Source organism: Neomonachus schauinslandi, chromosome 12 (genome assembly GCF_002201575.2).
Source record: "Neomonachus schauinslandi chromosome 12, ASM220157v2, whole genome shotgun sequence".
Lineage (NCBI taxonomy): Eukaryota > Metazoa > Chordata > Mammalia > Carnivora > Phocidae > Neomonachus > Neomonachus schauinslandi.
The window spans coordinates 77,662,556-77,676,273 of NC_058414.1; the positions used below are offsets into that span (position 1 = coordinate 77,662,556).

The 13,718-nt window shown below is 38.8% G+C and overlaps 1 protein-coding gene across 13 annotated transcripts in view; it reads right to left on the bottom strand.

Annotated features, from left to right (window-relative positions):
* Positions 1-13,718, bottom strand: part of CADPS2 (calcium dependent secretion activator 2) — a 532,431-nt gene that overhangs the window by 87,853 nt on the left and 430,860 nt on the right. For all 13 annotated transcript variants that reach the window (XM_044920121.1, XM_044920119.1, XM_044920123.1 and 10 more), the window contains one exon: positions 1,783-1,886. In XM_044920121.1, coding sequence (XP_044776056.1) covers positions 1,783-1,886 — 104 coding nt within the window. The remainder of the gene's footprint in view (positions 1-1,782; positions 1,887-13,718) is intronic.

The following is a 13,718-nucleotide window of genomic DNA, read 5'->3' on the forward strand; positions in this document are numbered from 1 at the left end:
TATTTCAGCATATAGTAGAATGATATTTATGAGTTATGATTATCTCTGTTCAATAAAGTCAACCATATTTTTGTGGATTAGAAAATATTATTTACATTTTAATTGTGTTTGGATACATTATCTTTAATAAGCATTTAGTGACTGCATGGAATAGACAACATTTAATAATTGTATTTAAAAGACAGGAAAGTAATTATTTTCCTTATGAGGGCAGGAAAATTAAATAGTATTTCTGTGAAATGTATGGGAATATTAGATGTACCTGTTTAGGTGAAATATACTGCAATTGAATATCCAATCAGAAATAGCTTTTAATTAAAAAGATCTAATACTCTGATGATAATGCCTTTTAACAAAAGACAAAGACAACACATACATATATTTTATCATATAATCATTTTCATCATAACATAGCAGTAGTACCAGCCTAGAAAAGATCCTCCTGGGGATTCATTTCAAATTATTGAAGCAGCTGTTTCTTCAGTTTAAAATACAATATCCATAACAAGTTCACACATGACAGATGCAAGGTAAAAACTAGATTCCATAGTGTGAGCTAAAAGCAGATGTTTTGAATGATCATATTTATAACTAGATACAATAAATCTTAGTTACCTATAGTAAGATTTCATGAATACTCTTTTTTAGGAATTTGCTTACAATGTACTTCCTACAGTTTCTTATATTTTTGAGAACTTGACTTCATTACAAATAATATTCTATAAATTCTTAAGTATCTGGGCTTTCAAAAAAATTCTTGCCCATTTCATGCGCTTCTTCAGGAAAAAAAAGTACTGTTAGAGCACTGAAATTTGTTATATTTACTTAATTCCATATATTTTCCCCACCCAATTCATTCTAATTCTAGCGTATTGTGCTGCCGAAGCAAGCACTCCCTACCAAAGTCCTAAAACTTTTTTTTTTTTTTTTTTAATAAACTCATGACTATTAAAAGAGTTTTAGATGGGGCGCCTGGGTGGCTCAGTTGTTAAGCGTCTGCCTTCGGCTCAGGGTCCTGGGATGGAGCCCTGCATCGGGCTCCCTGCTCAGCAGGAAGCCTGCTTCTCCCTCTCCCACTCCCCCTGCTTGTGTTCCCTCTCTCACTGTGTCTCTCTCTGTCAAATAAATAAATAAAATCTTCAGAAAAAAAAAAAAAGAAAGAAAGAGTTTTAGAAAGACTACTAGAAAGACTTTTAAGTCTTAGAATAAGCAGTTGGCCTGGTAAAATACTACTCTATAGGGTGAATGTTAATATATAATTAAAACTTTAGAAAACTATAAACAATGCAGGCTTACTGAAAATTTAAAGAAAAGTTTGATGGTAAGAATAAAAGACTAGTTCTCAGTCATACAGTTATGAATGTCTTCTATTTGATTTTGTTATAGTTGATCGCAACTTTTCCTTTTGTACACTGATTAATTTACATTTCTAAACTAAAGCAGTCATGGCATGGGGGGGGAGAAGCAAGCAATCTGGCATCATGAGATGGGGTTTGTGCTCCAGCTTTGCTTCTTACTACTTGTACATCTTTGGCAGATCCCATAAGCTCTCCCATGTTCCGTGACTGTTGTCAGGAATAGATAATAAATCATATACATAAACAACCCCCTTGTAACATACAGTAATTGCATATCCAGGAAATGCACATATGTTCTCAGGTTTTTACAGGTAAATGGCCAGATGTATATCAAAGTATATGGGCAGGCCCCTTCTTCAGTGCTGTTCCCACTATGGCAAAGCATTGTATGGAGCTTTATAGGACAGTTAAAGCAAGTCATCACCTCTGCATGGTGCTCTTCATTCTGCTGTAAGACTTCTATGCAGAGCTCTGCTAGATGAAGAACCTCTTCCAGCTTTCTAGCAGGAGGTGCCTGGTTCATGGTCTCTATGTTAAAAAGAAATCATAATAATGTTACCTTGAAAATAAAAAGCCAAACATATTTGCAATGAGGAGACCAGGGTGTTGAAATAGAATAGAAAGCATATTTTTGCGAAATCAGAGATGCAAACAATACAAACAAATACATTCTTTAAAAAAAACCAGTTCATCAGATTGCAGAAAATATTTCACCCACAAAGCAATCACGGGGAACTGCAAGTGCTGTGCCATTTAATATATAAGAACTAACAGATGCATCAGCACATTAGATGCTCAACTTCTGCAACAAACAAGTTATAATTCTCCTCAAGGTCAGAAACACAAAGAGAGAAGATACCACAGTCTTTTCCTTCTCTCTGTATTGTATTACCAATACAATACCATTCTTACCAGATGAGTCATTCCTGACATTAGCAAAAACCATTCTTTTTTGTTGCTACTTAAATTCTCAGCCTGAAATGTCTACATAGTTTACGTTGATCTTAAATTCAAGAAGTAAAAAGTCACTTAAAACACTCTGACAGCCTTCGATGAACTGATTTCCTCCCCTCCTTCCCTATCCACCATTATATCACCCTCTCCCCTCCTCTATCTGGAGAGGGGTGGGGAGGCATTCTTTAAAGCTGAAGGTTCTTTCAGCATCAAGGCAAACTGGTATAAAAAGGCCAGGCCACAATGAGATTAAGTGCAGCAACCTGAAATTCAGCAACAGAGAAGGAAAAGCAGTTGATTTTAGAGATACAACAAACTGGCAGACATTAGAGGTGTCCTGTGTAATGAAACCGTTTCAAAACTGAATGTGAAGAACAGAGTTTCCAAAAAGGACACTGAAGATAAACACTGAAGATAAACTCTTATATTCATGGACCCTCTCTTTGTCCCAGGAAGGAGGTTGTAAGGAGGGAAATAAAATTTTCAGAAAGCGAGCTTTTTCTGTGGAACCTAAGGAGTTTTGTTTTTTGGCAATGGACCTTTTCCTTCAACTTCTTCCTAAAACTTCAGCCTTAAATTTGGAGGCTACTCTTTCATTTGCTTGTTTCCAAGGAATATATACAATGATGCAGTGAAACATTGCTTATGGCTGGTGCTTGTTCATTAAACATTTACTAAAAGTTTACTATAGGTCACAGTGTGATAAACACGGGGGTTTCCATCCCCCAACCCAGCACTCATCCTCCCAAACTTCCCTGCAGGAAGAAAAGCCACTGCTTGTCTGCGACAGGGATCAAGAGCAGAAAACCAATTTGCCAAACACCACGTAACTGAGTGTGCCTACAATGTTCTTAGCTGTGAGAAGTAGGAGGAGGTATAAGCCATGCCCCTGATCTTAAACAACTCAGACTCCAAAAATCACTACTGAAAGGATCCTTAGATGTCAACTATCCAATCTTCCATCTGTTTCATGATCACTTCAACATCCTTAAAAGAGAGTGAGGTCAAGGAGGCTCATGACTTTGCAAGACAGTCTACTCCATTTTGGGGCAGCTCTAACTACCAAAGTCTGGTGAGAAACACAAGATCCTTAAGAAAAGTTTGGAAACACTGTAGAGCAAACACAGCAGTAATGTAGGAGAGGTGAGAGAAGGTGGGTTTGGAGGAAGGAATCAGCAGGAAGGTAAGTAGGACCTGAAGCAAGTCATAAAGGAATAACAAATGACCTGGGTAAGTAGAGGATGGGTTTTTAGAAACGACTGTGTGACAGAGATGTGGTGCACTTCAGAAGAAAGGGATGATGATGATGATTACAAATGTTACCATTTACTGAGAGCCAATTAATGTGTCAGGCACAGCCCCAGGCACTTTCCATGCATCATCACACTAATTTCCCCAACAGCTTTCAGTTGCTTGGTTATTTGTCCATATAACTTACAGATAAGGAAACAAGCTTGGAGAGATCAAGTGCAACAGCTAGCAAGTGGAGAAGGTGAGACCTGAGCTTAATGTGGGCTCTTACCATCTCTGCCCTGCCCTTGCCTGGCTGGAGTACAAACGTGCTGGAGAATAATGGGTGATGAGCCTGAGGTCAGATTGTGGCAGGCTTTAAGTAAGATAATAAGTATACTAGATAATCAAGTCCTATGTATAACTTAGAGCAAGTGTTTCTTTGCAAGGCTTCAGATTAAATTAATTTTAGGAAAATGTATTTGGGGTTGTGTAGAAAAAAGGACTGGTGAGGTTGTGCAACCTGGATCAGGTCTAGTAAAATAGAGAACTATGGGAAGATGGTAGTGGGAACAGAATAGGAAGGTGCAGGGATGCTCTGAAGAAAGAATTTGCAAGCCCTTGTGAGTAACTAGAAATTGCAGGCCATAGAGGAGAATGACCCTGAGGTTTGGGGACTGTGTGGCTCAGGGAATGAGGGTGCATGGTTGATGAAACTAGGGAATGGGTCTTCAGTGGGACATTCCATATGTTTTAGGACTAATTTCCATATATGTATTAATTAAGTATTCTAAACTAAAAAGATAAGCATTGCAAAATCTGCACATACAGGGAGTTAAGATATTTGGATTCTCTGCCTAGAAAACTCCTACACATCATTGAAGATACAACTTGAATGTTACCTTAAATGTGGGACCTTCTCAAAGTTCTGGGGCTGAATGAGTTGCTCCTCTCTCTGAGCTCCCCTCTTATGGGCTTATGAACCTGTTACTCGACTGTGCCCAAATCAAAGTCAGAAACTGGGTCTCATTATCTTGTGCTCTCCATATCACAGGTACCTAATGAATGTTTACTGACAATGCAAGAACACAATTTTTGGGGAAAAAATGTGTTAAAAGTAAAATCAGTACCCAAATTATTTCAATTACCTTTGTGTGCGACTGCAAAGAGCTCTTGTCACTAACATGCACCAAAGGTGGACTAGTCAGCAAGTCCACAAATGAAATGCAGCTGCAGTCTGAGAACAATGCTCAAAAAAACTGATGAAGGCTGTATCCTTAAAGTGTTAGAGAACGACTTCTTTGTAAAAGAGTTCTCAGGTTGCCTGGGTGGTTCTGTCGTTGGGTGTCTGCTTTGGCTCAGGTCATGATCCCAGGGTCCTGGGATCGAGCCCCGTGTCTGGCTCCCTGCTCAGCGGGAAGCCTGTTTCTCCCTCTCTCACTCCCCCTACTTGTGTTCCCTCTCTTGCTGTGTCTCTCTAGGTCAGGTAAATATAATTAAAAAAAAAAAAAGAGTTCTCAAAATAATTTTTAATTCTCAAGAGCATATCACTTTATTTCACTTATATTCCTTAATTTTTCCATCTTTAGATTCAAAGTGGTGAATTAAATTGAGAATTCTCGACCCAAGGGATTTAGGGATTAGGAATAGGTTTTAGGGTGTATCCTTAAAATTATATGCTAATTTCTGTGTAGAGAGGCATTTGGGGGCAAGAAGGATCATAACTCTCACGTTCTCAAAGTGGTCATAAGCCAAACAAATGCTAGGAAGTCACTGAACCTTGTAATTTCTACAATTCTTTCTAGCTAATAAATTCTATGCTTCCTATAAATATAAATGTTGTGCTTTCTCGACATTGGATTATATTGTTTAAACATATTTCTATGTTTAGATCATGTGTTTTTCAAAAGGAAATAGACAACAATATTTGTTTTTATCACAAAAGAAATTATTTTTCCTACCAACTTTAGTACATTATTTACTGAATCCTTACAACCATTCTGCAAGTTAGATAATTATGGCCCCTATTTCCAGATTAGGAAAAAGAGTTCTTGGAGAGGTTCAAGAAGGTGTCCAAGTTCATACAGGGCACTGAGACAGGATTAAAATCTTACCTCTGATGCCAGGTAAGCAGCAATAATGCAAAGACTTGAATTCTTCTTCATTTTCAATTCTTTGAATAACACACACATATACACACACCAAACTGACCGTATATACTCAACAGAAACTTCTGAAATGGCTGAAGCTTTCAAGAGTTTATAAAGTCACCATATCCTTACCAATAAGTATGCAATAATGGAGAATAATCACAGAAACAACCTGAAAACTTATTTCTGTTTTCGAGTGAATATGTCAAAACCAGCTTTTACATTTGACACTATCTTAAATAAAGCTCTGAGAGTACACGGTGTTCTACTGAAACTTAAAAACAGCCTAAAACATTTTATTTTTCCTAGACTAAATTATTGAGAGGAGAACTTTGTACTTGAACATAATGGCCACTCTAATACTTTAAATAAATAGCATTTTATCAAGTACACTGTGTATGCCATCTCTGGCTGTCACTCATTTGACTATTGCCAAGAAGTTAAATGCATTTTATAGTCAGAACTCTAGTAGGTAACAAGGTTATCAACAACCCCATTAAAAATCTGAACATTGAATATTTGAGAATTCCTCCTCAAAATGTTCACTTTCACTTTTTGTAACATTTTCACAGTACTACAGATATCTCTATATTCTTCAAGCTTCACACCAAGTTGCTGATGGTTGTAATACATTTCAAATTATTAATAACATTTAAAATGAATATGCCCAGAGTAGCGAGGTTTCTTCATGACTTTCAATGCACTGATCTTAGGTATGATCTTTCTTCATTTTGGAACACTTTTACTTTTTTACAATAATACTCCCTGGCTGTTCAAAGCAATTCCTTTTAATTATACCTCTGTACATTTAAGAAGAGGCCTCACTTGAGAAAAGGTAGGGAGGTGGGGAGACATTAAGAAGACAGCTTGGGGGGCGCCTGGGTGGCTCAGATGGTTAAGCGTCTGCCTTCGGCTCGGGTCATGATCCCAGGGTCCTGGGATCGAGCCCCGCATCGAGCTCCCTGCTTGGCGGGGAGCCTGCTTCTCCCTCTCCCTCTACTGTTCCCCCTGCTTGTGCTCCCTCACTCTATCAAATAAATAAATAAAATCTTTAAAAAAAAAAAAAAAGAAGACAGCTTGGCTGTTTTGCTCTGGTAGGTTTTAATTCTGCTCCCCCACTGCATACTTCCAGCACATTCTCCCCAGCTGCCTCCCTTCCAGCTATTTCCCATCAAAATCTCCAGTGGCAGATACACAGTAATGCTCAGAGTGCAAGTTGTGAGGGGACCTGGGAAAAAGACCAATAAGATAATTTCAGTCCTTTTTTTCCATATAAGATATGGAAAAATTTGTAAGATTTTGACCTTAAGTCTTACAAACTCATATCTATACTTGCAACTAAACAAAAAATAGAATTCGATAATAATAATAAAAAAAGTTTGAAAATTCCAGTTGGTAAGGGGGAGAATTTATGATGGTGGTTTGAAGGACCATGGCAATAACACCATCATAATATTCCTCTTCCTTGCATCTAGGTCATGATAACCAGCTACAGTGCATCAAAAAGTAATTCCTGTATATGCACTAAGATTTCTTTTTTTTTTTATTCTTATGTTAATCCCCATACATTACATCATTAGTTTTAGATGAAGTGTTCCATGATTCATTGTTTGTGCATAACACCCAGTGCTCCATGCAGAACGTGCCCTCCTCAATACCCACCACCAGGCTAACCCATCCTCCCACCCCCCTCTCCTCTAGAACCCTGTTTGTTTTTCAGAGTCCATCGTCTCTCATGGTTCGTCTACCCCTCCGATTTCCCCCGCTTCATTCTTCCCCTCCCGCTACCTTCTTCTTCTTCTTCTTTTTTGTTTCTTAACATATATTGCATTATTTGTTTCAGAGGTACAGATCTGAGATTCAACAGTCTTGCACAATTCACAGCGCTTACCAGAGCACATACCCTCCCCAGTGTCTATCACCCAGTCACCCCATCCTTCCCACCCCACCCCCCACTCCAGCAACCCTCAGTTTGTTTCCTGAGATTAAGAATTCCTCATATCAGTGAGATCATATGATACATGTCTTTCTCTGTTTGACTTATTTCACTCAACATAATACCCTCCAGTTCCATCCACGTCGTTGCAAATGGCAAGATCTCATTCCTTTTGATGGCTGCATAATATTCCATTGTATATATATACCACTTCTTCTTTATCCATTCATCTGTCGATGGACATCTTGGCTCTTTCCACAGTTTGGCTATTGTGGACATTGCTGCTATAAACATCAGGGTGCACGTACCCCTTCAGATCCCTACTTTTGTATCTTTGGGGTAAATACCCAGTAGTGCAATTGCTGGATCATATGGTAGCTCTATTTTCAACTTTTTGAGGAACCTCCATACTGTCTTCCAGAGTGGCTGCACCAGCTTGCATTCCCACCAACAGTGTAGGAGGGTTCCCCTTTCTCCGCATCCCCGCCAACATCTGTCATTTCCTGACTTGTTAATTTTAGCCATTCTGACTGGTGTGAGGTGGTATCTCATTGAGGTTTTGATTTGGATTTCCCTGATGCCGAGCGATATTGAGCACTTTTTCATGTGTCTGTTGGCCATTTGGATGTCTTCTTTGGAAAAATGTCTGTTCATGTCTTCTGCCCATTTCTTGATTGGATTCTTTGTTCTTTGGGTGTTGAGTTTGATGAGTTCTTTATAGATTTTGGATACTAGCCCTTTATCTGATAGGTCATTTGCAAATATCTTCTCCCATTCTGTCGGTTGTCTTTTGGTTTTGTTGACTGTTTCCTTTGCTTTGCAAAAGCTTTTTATCTTGATGAAGTCCCAATAGTTCATTTTTGCCCTTGCCTCCCTTGCCTTTGGCGATGTTTCTAGGAAGAAGTTGCTTCGGCTGAGGTCAAAGAGGTTACTGCCTGTGTTCTCCTTTAGGATTTTGATGGACTCCTGTCTCACACTGAGGTCTTTCAACCATTTGGAGTCTATTTTTGTGTGTGGTGTAAGGAAATGGTCCAGTTTCATTCTTCTGCATGTGGCTATCCAATTTTCCCAACACCATTTGTTGAAGAGACTGTCTTTGTTCCCTTGGACATTCTTTCCTGCTTTGTCAAAGATGAGTTGACCATAGAGTTGAGGGTCCATTTCTGGGCTCTCTATTCTGTTCCATTGATCTATGTGTCTGTTTTTGTGCCAGTACCATGCTGTCTTGATGATGACAGCTTTGTAATAGAGCTGGAAGTCTGGAATTGTGATGCCGCCGGCTTTGCTTTTCTTTTTCAACATTCCTCTGGCTATGCGGGGTCTTTTCTGGTTCCATACAAATTTTAGGATTATTTGTTCCATTTCTTTGAAAAAAGTGGATGGTATTTTGATGGGGATTGCACTGAATGTGTAGATTGCTCTAGGTAGCATTGACATCTTCACAATATTTGTTCTTCCAATCCATGAGCATGGAACGTTTTTCCATTTCTTTGTGTCTTCCTCAATTTCTTTCATGAGTATTTTATAGTTTTCTGAGGACAGATCCTTTGTCTCTTTGGTTAGATTTATTCCTAGGTATCTTATGGTTTTGGGTGCAATTGTAAATGGGATCGACTCTTTAATTTCTCTTTCTTCTGTCTTGTTGTTGGTGTATAGGGATGCCACTGACTTCTGTGCATTGATTTTATATCCTGCCACTTTACTGAATTCCTGTATGAGTTCTAGCAGTTTTGGGGTGGAGTCTTTTGGGTTTTCCACATAAAGGATCATATCATCTGCAAAGAGTGAGAGTTTGACTTCTTCCTTGCCAATTTGGATGCCTTTGATTTCTTTTTGTTGTCTGATTGCTGTGGCTAGGACTTCCAATACTATGTTGAATAGCAGTGGTGATAGTGGACATCCCTGCCGCGTTCCTGACCTTAGGGGGAAAGCTCTCAGTTTTTCCCCATTGAGAATGATATTCGCTGTAGGTTCTTCATAGATGGCTTTTATGATATTGAGGTATGTACCCTCTATGCCTATACTCTGAAGAGTTCTGATCAAGAAAGGATGCTGTACTTTCTCAAAAGCTTTTTCTGCATCTATTGAGAGGATCATATGATTCTTGTTCTTTCTTTGGTTAATGTATTGTATCACATTGATTGATTTGCGGATGTTGAACCAACCTTGCAGCCCAGGGATAAATCCCACTTGGTCATGGTGAATAATCCTTTTAATGTACTGTTGGATCCTATTGGCTAGTATTTTGGTGAGAATTTTTGCATCCATGTTCATCAGGGATATTGGTCTGTAATTCTCCTTTTTGATGGGGTCTTTGTCTGGTTTTGGGATCAAGGTAATGCTGGCCTCATAAAATGAGTTTGGAAGTTTTCCTTCCATTTCTAGTTTTTGGAACAGTTTCAGAAGAATAGGTATTAATTCTTCTTGAAATGTTTGGTAGAATTCCCCTGGGAAGCCATCTGGCCCTGGGCTTTTGTTTGTTGGGAGATTTTTGATGACTGCTTCAATTTCCTTAGTGGTTATAGGTCTGTTCAGGTTTTCTATTTCATCCTGGTTCAGTTTTGGTAGTTGGTACATCTCTAGGAATGCATCCATTTCTTCCAGGTTATTTAATTTGCTGGCATAGAGTTGCTCATAATAGGTTCTTATAATTGTTTGTATTTCTTTGGTGTTGGTTGTGATCTCTCCTCTTTCATTCATGATTTTGTTGATGTGGGTCATTTCTCTTCTCTTTTTGATAAGTCTGGCCAGGGGTTTATCAATCTTGTTAATTCTTTCAAAGAACAAGCTCCTAGTTTCGTTGATCTGTTCTACTGTTCTTTTAGTTTCTATTTCATTGATTTCTGCTCTGATCTTTATTATTTCTCTTCTCCTGCTGGGTTTAGGCTTTATTTGCTGTTCTTTCTCCAGCTCCTTTAGGTGTAGGGTTAGGTTGTGTACTTGAGACCTTTCTTGCTTCTTGAGAAAGGCTTGTATTGCTATATACTTTCCTCTTAGGACTGCCTTTGCTGCATCCCAAAGATTTTGAATAGTTGTGTTTTCATTTTCATTGGTTTCCATGTATTTTTTTAATTCTTCTTTAATTTCCTGGTTGACCCATTCGTTCTTCAGTAGGATGCTCTTTAGCCTCCATGTATTTGAGTTCTTTCTGACTTTTGTCTTGTGATTGAGCTCTAGTTTCAAAGCATTGTGGTCTGAAAATAGGCAGGGAATGATTCCAATCTTTTGGTACCGGTTGAGACCTGATTTATGACCGAGGATGTGATCTATTCTGGAGAATGTTCCATGGGCACTAGAGAAGAATGTGTATTCCGTTGCTTTGGGGTGGAATGTTCTGAATATGTCTGTGAAGTCCATTTGGTCCAGTGTGTCATTTAAAGTCTTTATTTCCTTGTTGATCTTTTGCTTAGATGATCTGTCCATTTCAGTGAGGGGGGTGTTAAAGTCCCCCACTATTATTGTATTGTTGTCGATGTGTTTCTTTGCTTTTGTTATTAATTGGCTTATATAATTGGCTGCTCCCATGTTAGGGGCATAGATATTTACAATTGTTAGATCTTCTTGTTGGATAGATCCTTTAAGTATGATATAGTGCCCTTCCTCATCTCTTATTACAGTCTTTGGTTTAAAATCTAATTTGTCTGATATAAGGATTGCCACCCCAGCTTTCTTTTGGTGTCCATTAGCATGGTAAATGGTTTTCCACCCCCTCACTTTCAATCTGGGGCTGTCTTTGGGTCGAAAATGAGTCTCTTGCAGACAGCATATCGATGGGTCTTGTTTTTTAATCCAGTCTGATAGCCTGTGTCTTTTGATTGGGGCATTGAGCCCATTTACATTCAGGGTAACTATTGAAAGATAGGAATTTAGTGCCATTGTATTGCCTGTAAGGTGACTGTTACCGTATATTGTCTGTGTTCCTTTCTGGTCTATGTTGCTTTTGGGGTCTCTCTTTGCTTAGAGGACTCCTTTCAAGATTTCCTGTAGGGCTGGTTTTGTGTTTGCACATTCCTTTAGTTTTTGTTTGTCCTGGAAGCTTTTTATCTCTCCTTCAATTTTCAATGACAGCCTAGCTGGATAGAGTATTCTTGGCTGCATATTTTTCTCGTTTAGTGCTCTGAATATATCCTGCCAGTCCTTTCTGGCCTGCCAGGTCTCTGTGGATAGGTCTGTTGCCAATCTAATGTTTCTACCCTTGTAGGTTACATATCTCTTCTCCCGAGCTGCTTTCAGGATTTTCTCTTTGTCTATGAGACTCGTAAGTTTTACTATTAGATGTCGGGGTGTTGACCTATTTTTATTGATTTTGAGAGGGGTTCTCTGTGCTTCCTGGATTTTCATGCCTGTTTCCTTTCCCAAATTAGGGAAGTTCTCTGCTATAATTTGCTCCATTATACCTTCTGCCCCTCTCTCTCTTTCTTCTTCTTCTGGGACCCCAATTATTCTAATGTTGTTTCGTCTTATGGTATCGCTTATCTCTCGAATTCTGCCCTCGTGATCCAGTAGTTGTTTACCTCTCTTTTTCTCAGCTTCTTTATTTTCCATCATTTCATCTTCTATATTACTGATTCTCTCTTCTGCCTCATTTATTCTAGCAGTTAGCGCCCCCATTTTTGATTGCACCTCATTAATAGCCTTTTTGATTTCTACTTGGTTGGATTTTAGTTCTTTTACTTCTCCAGAAAGGGTTTCTCTAATAACTTCCATATTTTTTTCAAGCCCAGCTAGTATCTTTAAAGTGATGATTCTGAACTCTAGATCTGACATCGTACTAATGTCCGTATTGAGTAGGTCCCTGGCAGTCGGTACTACCTCTTGTTCTTTTTGTTGAGGTGATTTTTTCCGTCTTGTCATTTTGTGCAGAGGAGAATAGATTAATGAGAGAACAAAATGCTAGCAGAGTAACAACGTCCCCAGAAAATATACTCTAAACAAATCAGAAAAAACCTGAAGCAGTGGGAAAAGAAAGGGAAAGAGAGAAAAAAGAAAAAGAAAAAAAAGAAAAAGATAAAAACAAAAACAAACAAAACAAAACAACAACAACAAAAAAACCAGAATGTGATTAAATATGATCAGTGCCACACACTAGATTTGGGGTGTATTTTGGTCTTTTAGAAGAAAGTGCCTCCCAAAATTTTAAAGAAAGAGAAACTTATATATGTACAAAAATAAGGGTTGATATGATGAAGGGATGGAATATGACTGTAAAGATGAAAATTATAAAAAATTTTATAAAAGGAATTGATAAGAAGTTGTTTGAAAAAAGAAAGAAGAGGATTTAAAAAAAGAAAAAAAAAAGGGAGAGGATGTGATCAGGCAGGGGAATAGAAAACACCATATACTAGAGATTTACGGTATATTTTGATCTGTTAGAAGAAACTATCTCAAAATTTTAAAGAGAGAAGAACTTATATATATAAGCCAAAAATACGGGTAACTACTATGAAGGGATAGAATATGACTCTAAAAATGAAAAATAAAAATGTTTTTTTTTTTTTTTAAAAAAAGGGATTGATAAGATGTTGGTTGAAAAAGGGAAAAAGAAAAATTCAAAAAGAAAAAAAAAAGAAAAAAAGACAGTTAAAAAAAAATTAACTTTGAAAGACTACAGAATCATGGTAAAAAAGCCATGAATTCTATGTGCAGTAGTCCCCTAGAGCTGGAGTTCTGCCGTTCTCATTGATGGGTAAACTTGGTCTTGGCTGGCTGTTCTTGCTGATCTTCTGGGGAGGGGCCTGTTGCCGTGGTTTCCAAATGTCTTTGCTGGAGGCAGAATTGCCCCGCCCTTGCCCCCTCCCAGCTAAGTAATCTGCTGGGGTTTGCTCTCCGGGGCTTTTGTTCCCTGCGAGCTTTCCGTACAGCTTTGGAGGCGGAGAGTGAAAATGGCGGCCTCCCAATCTCCGCCGCGGAGGAGCCGAGAACTCGGGGCCCCGCTTCTCGGTGAGCCCCCAGAGAAAAGCCGTCAGTCACTCCCGTCTCCCCGGTCTCCAGCCGCACTCCGTGCTCACCCGGCCTGTGACCGCGCGTTTCTATCTCTGGCACCCGACCCCGGGTGGAGTCTCCAAACCCAGCAGATCCCTGCGGCGCACT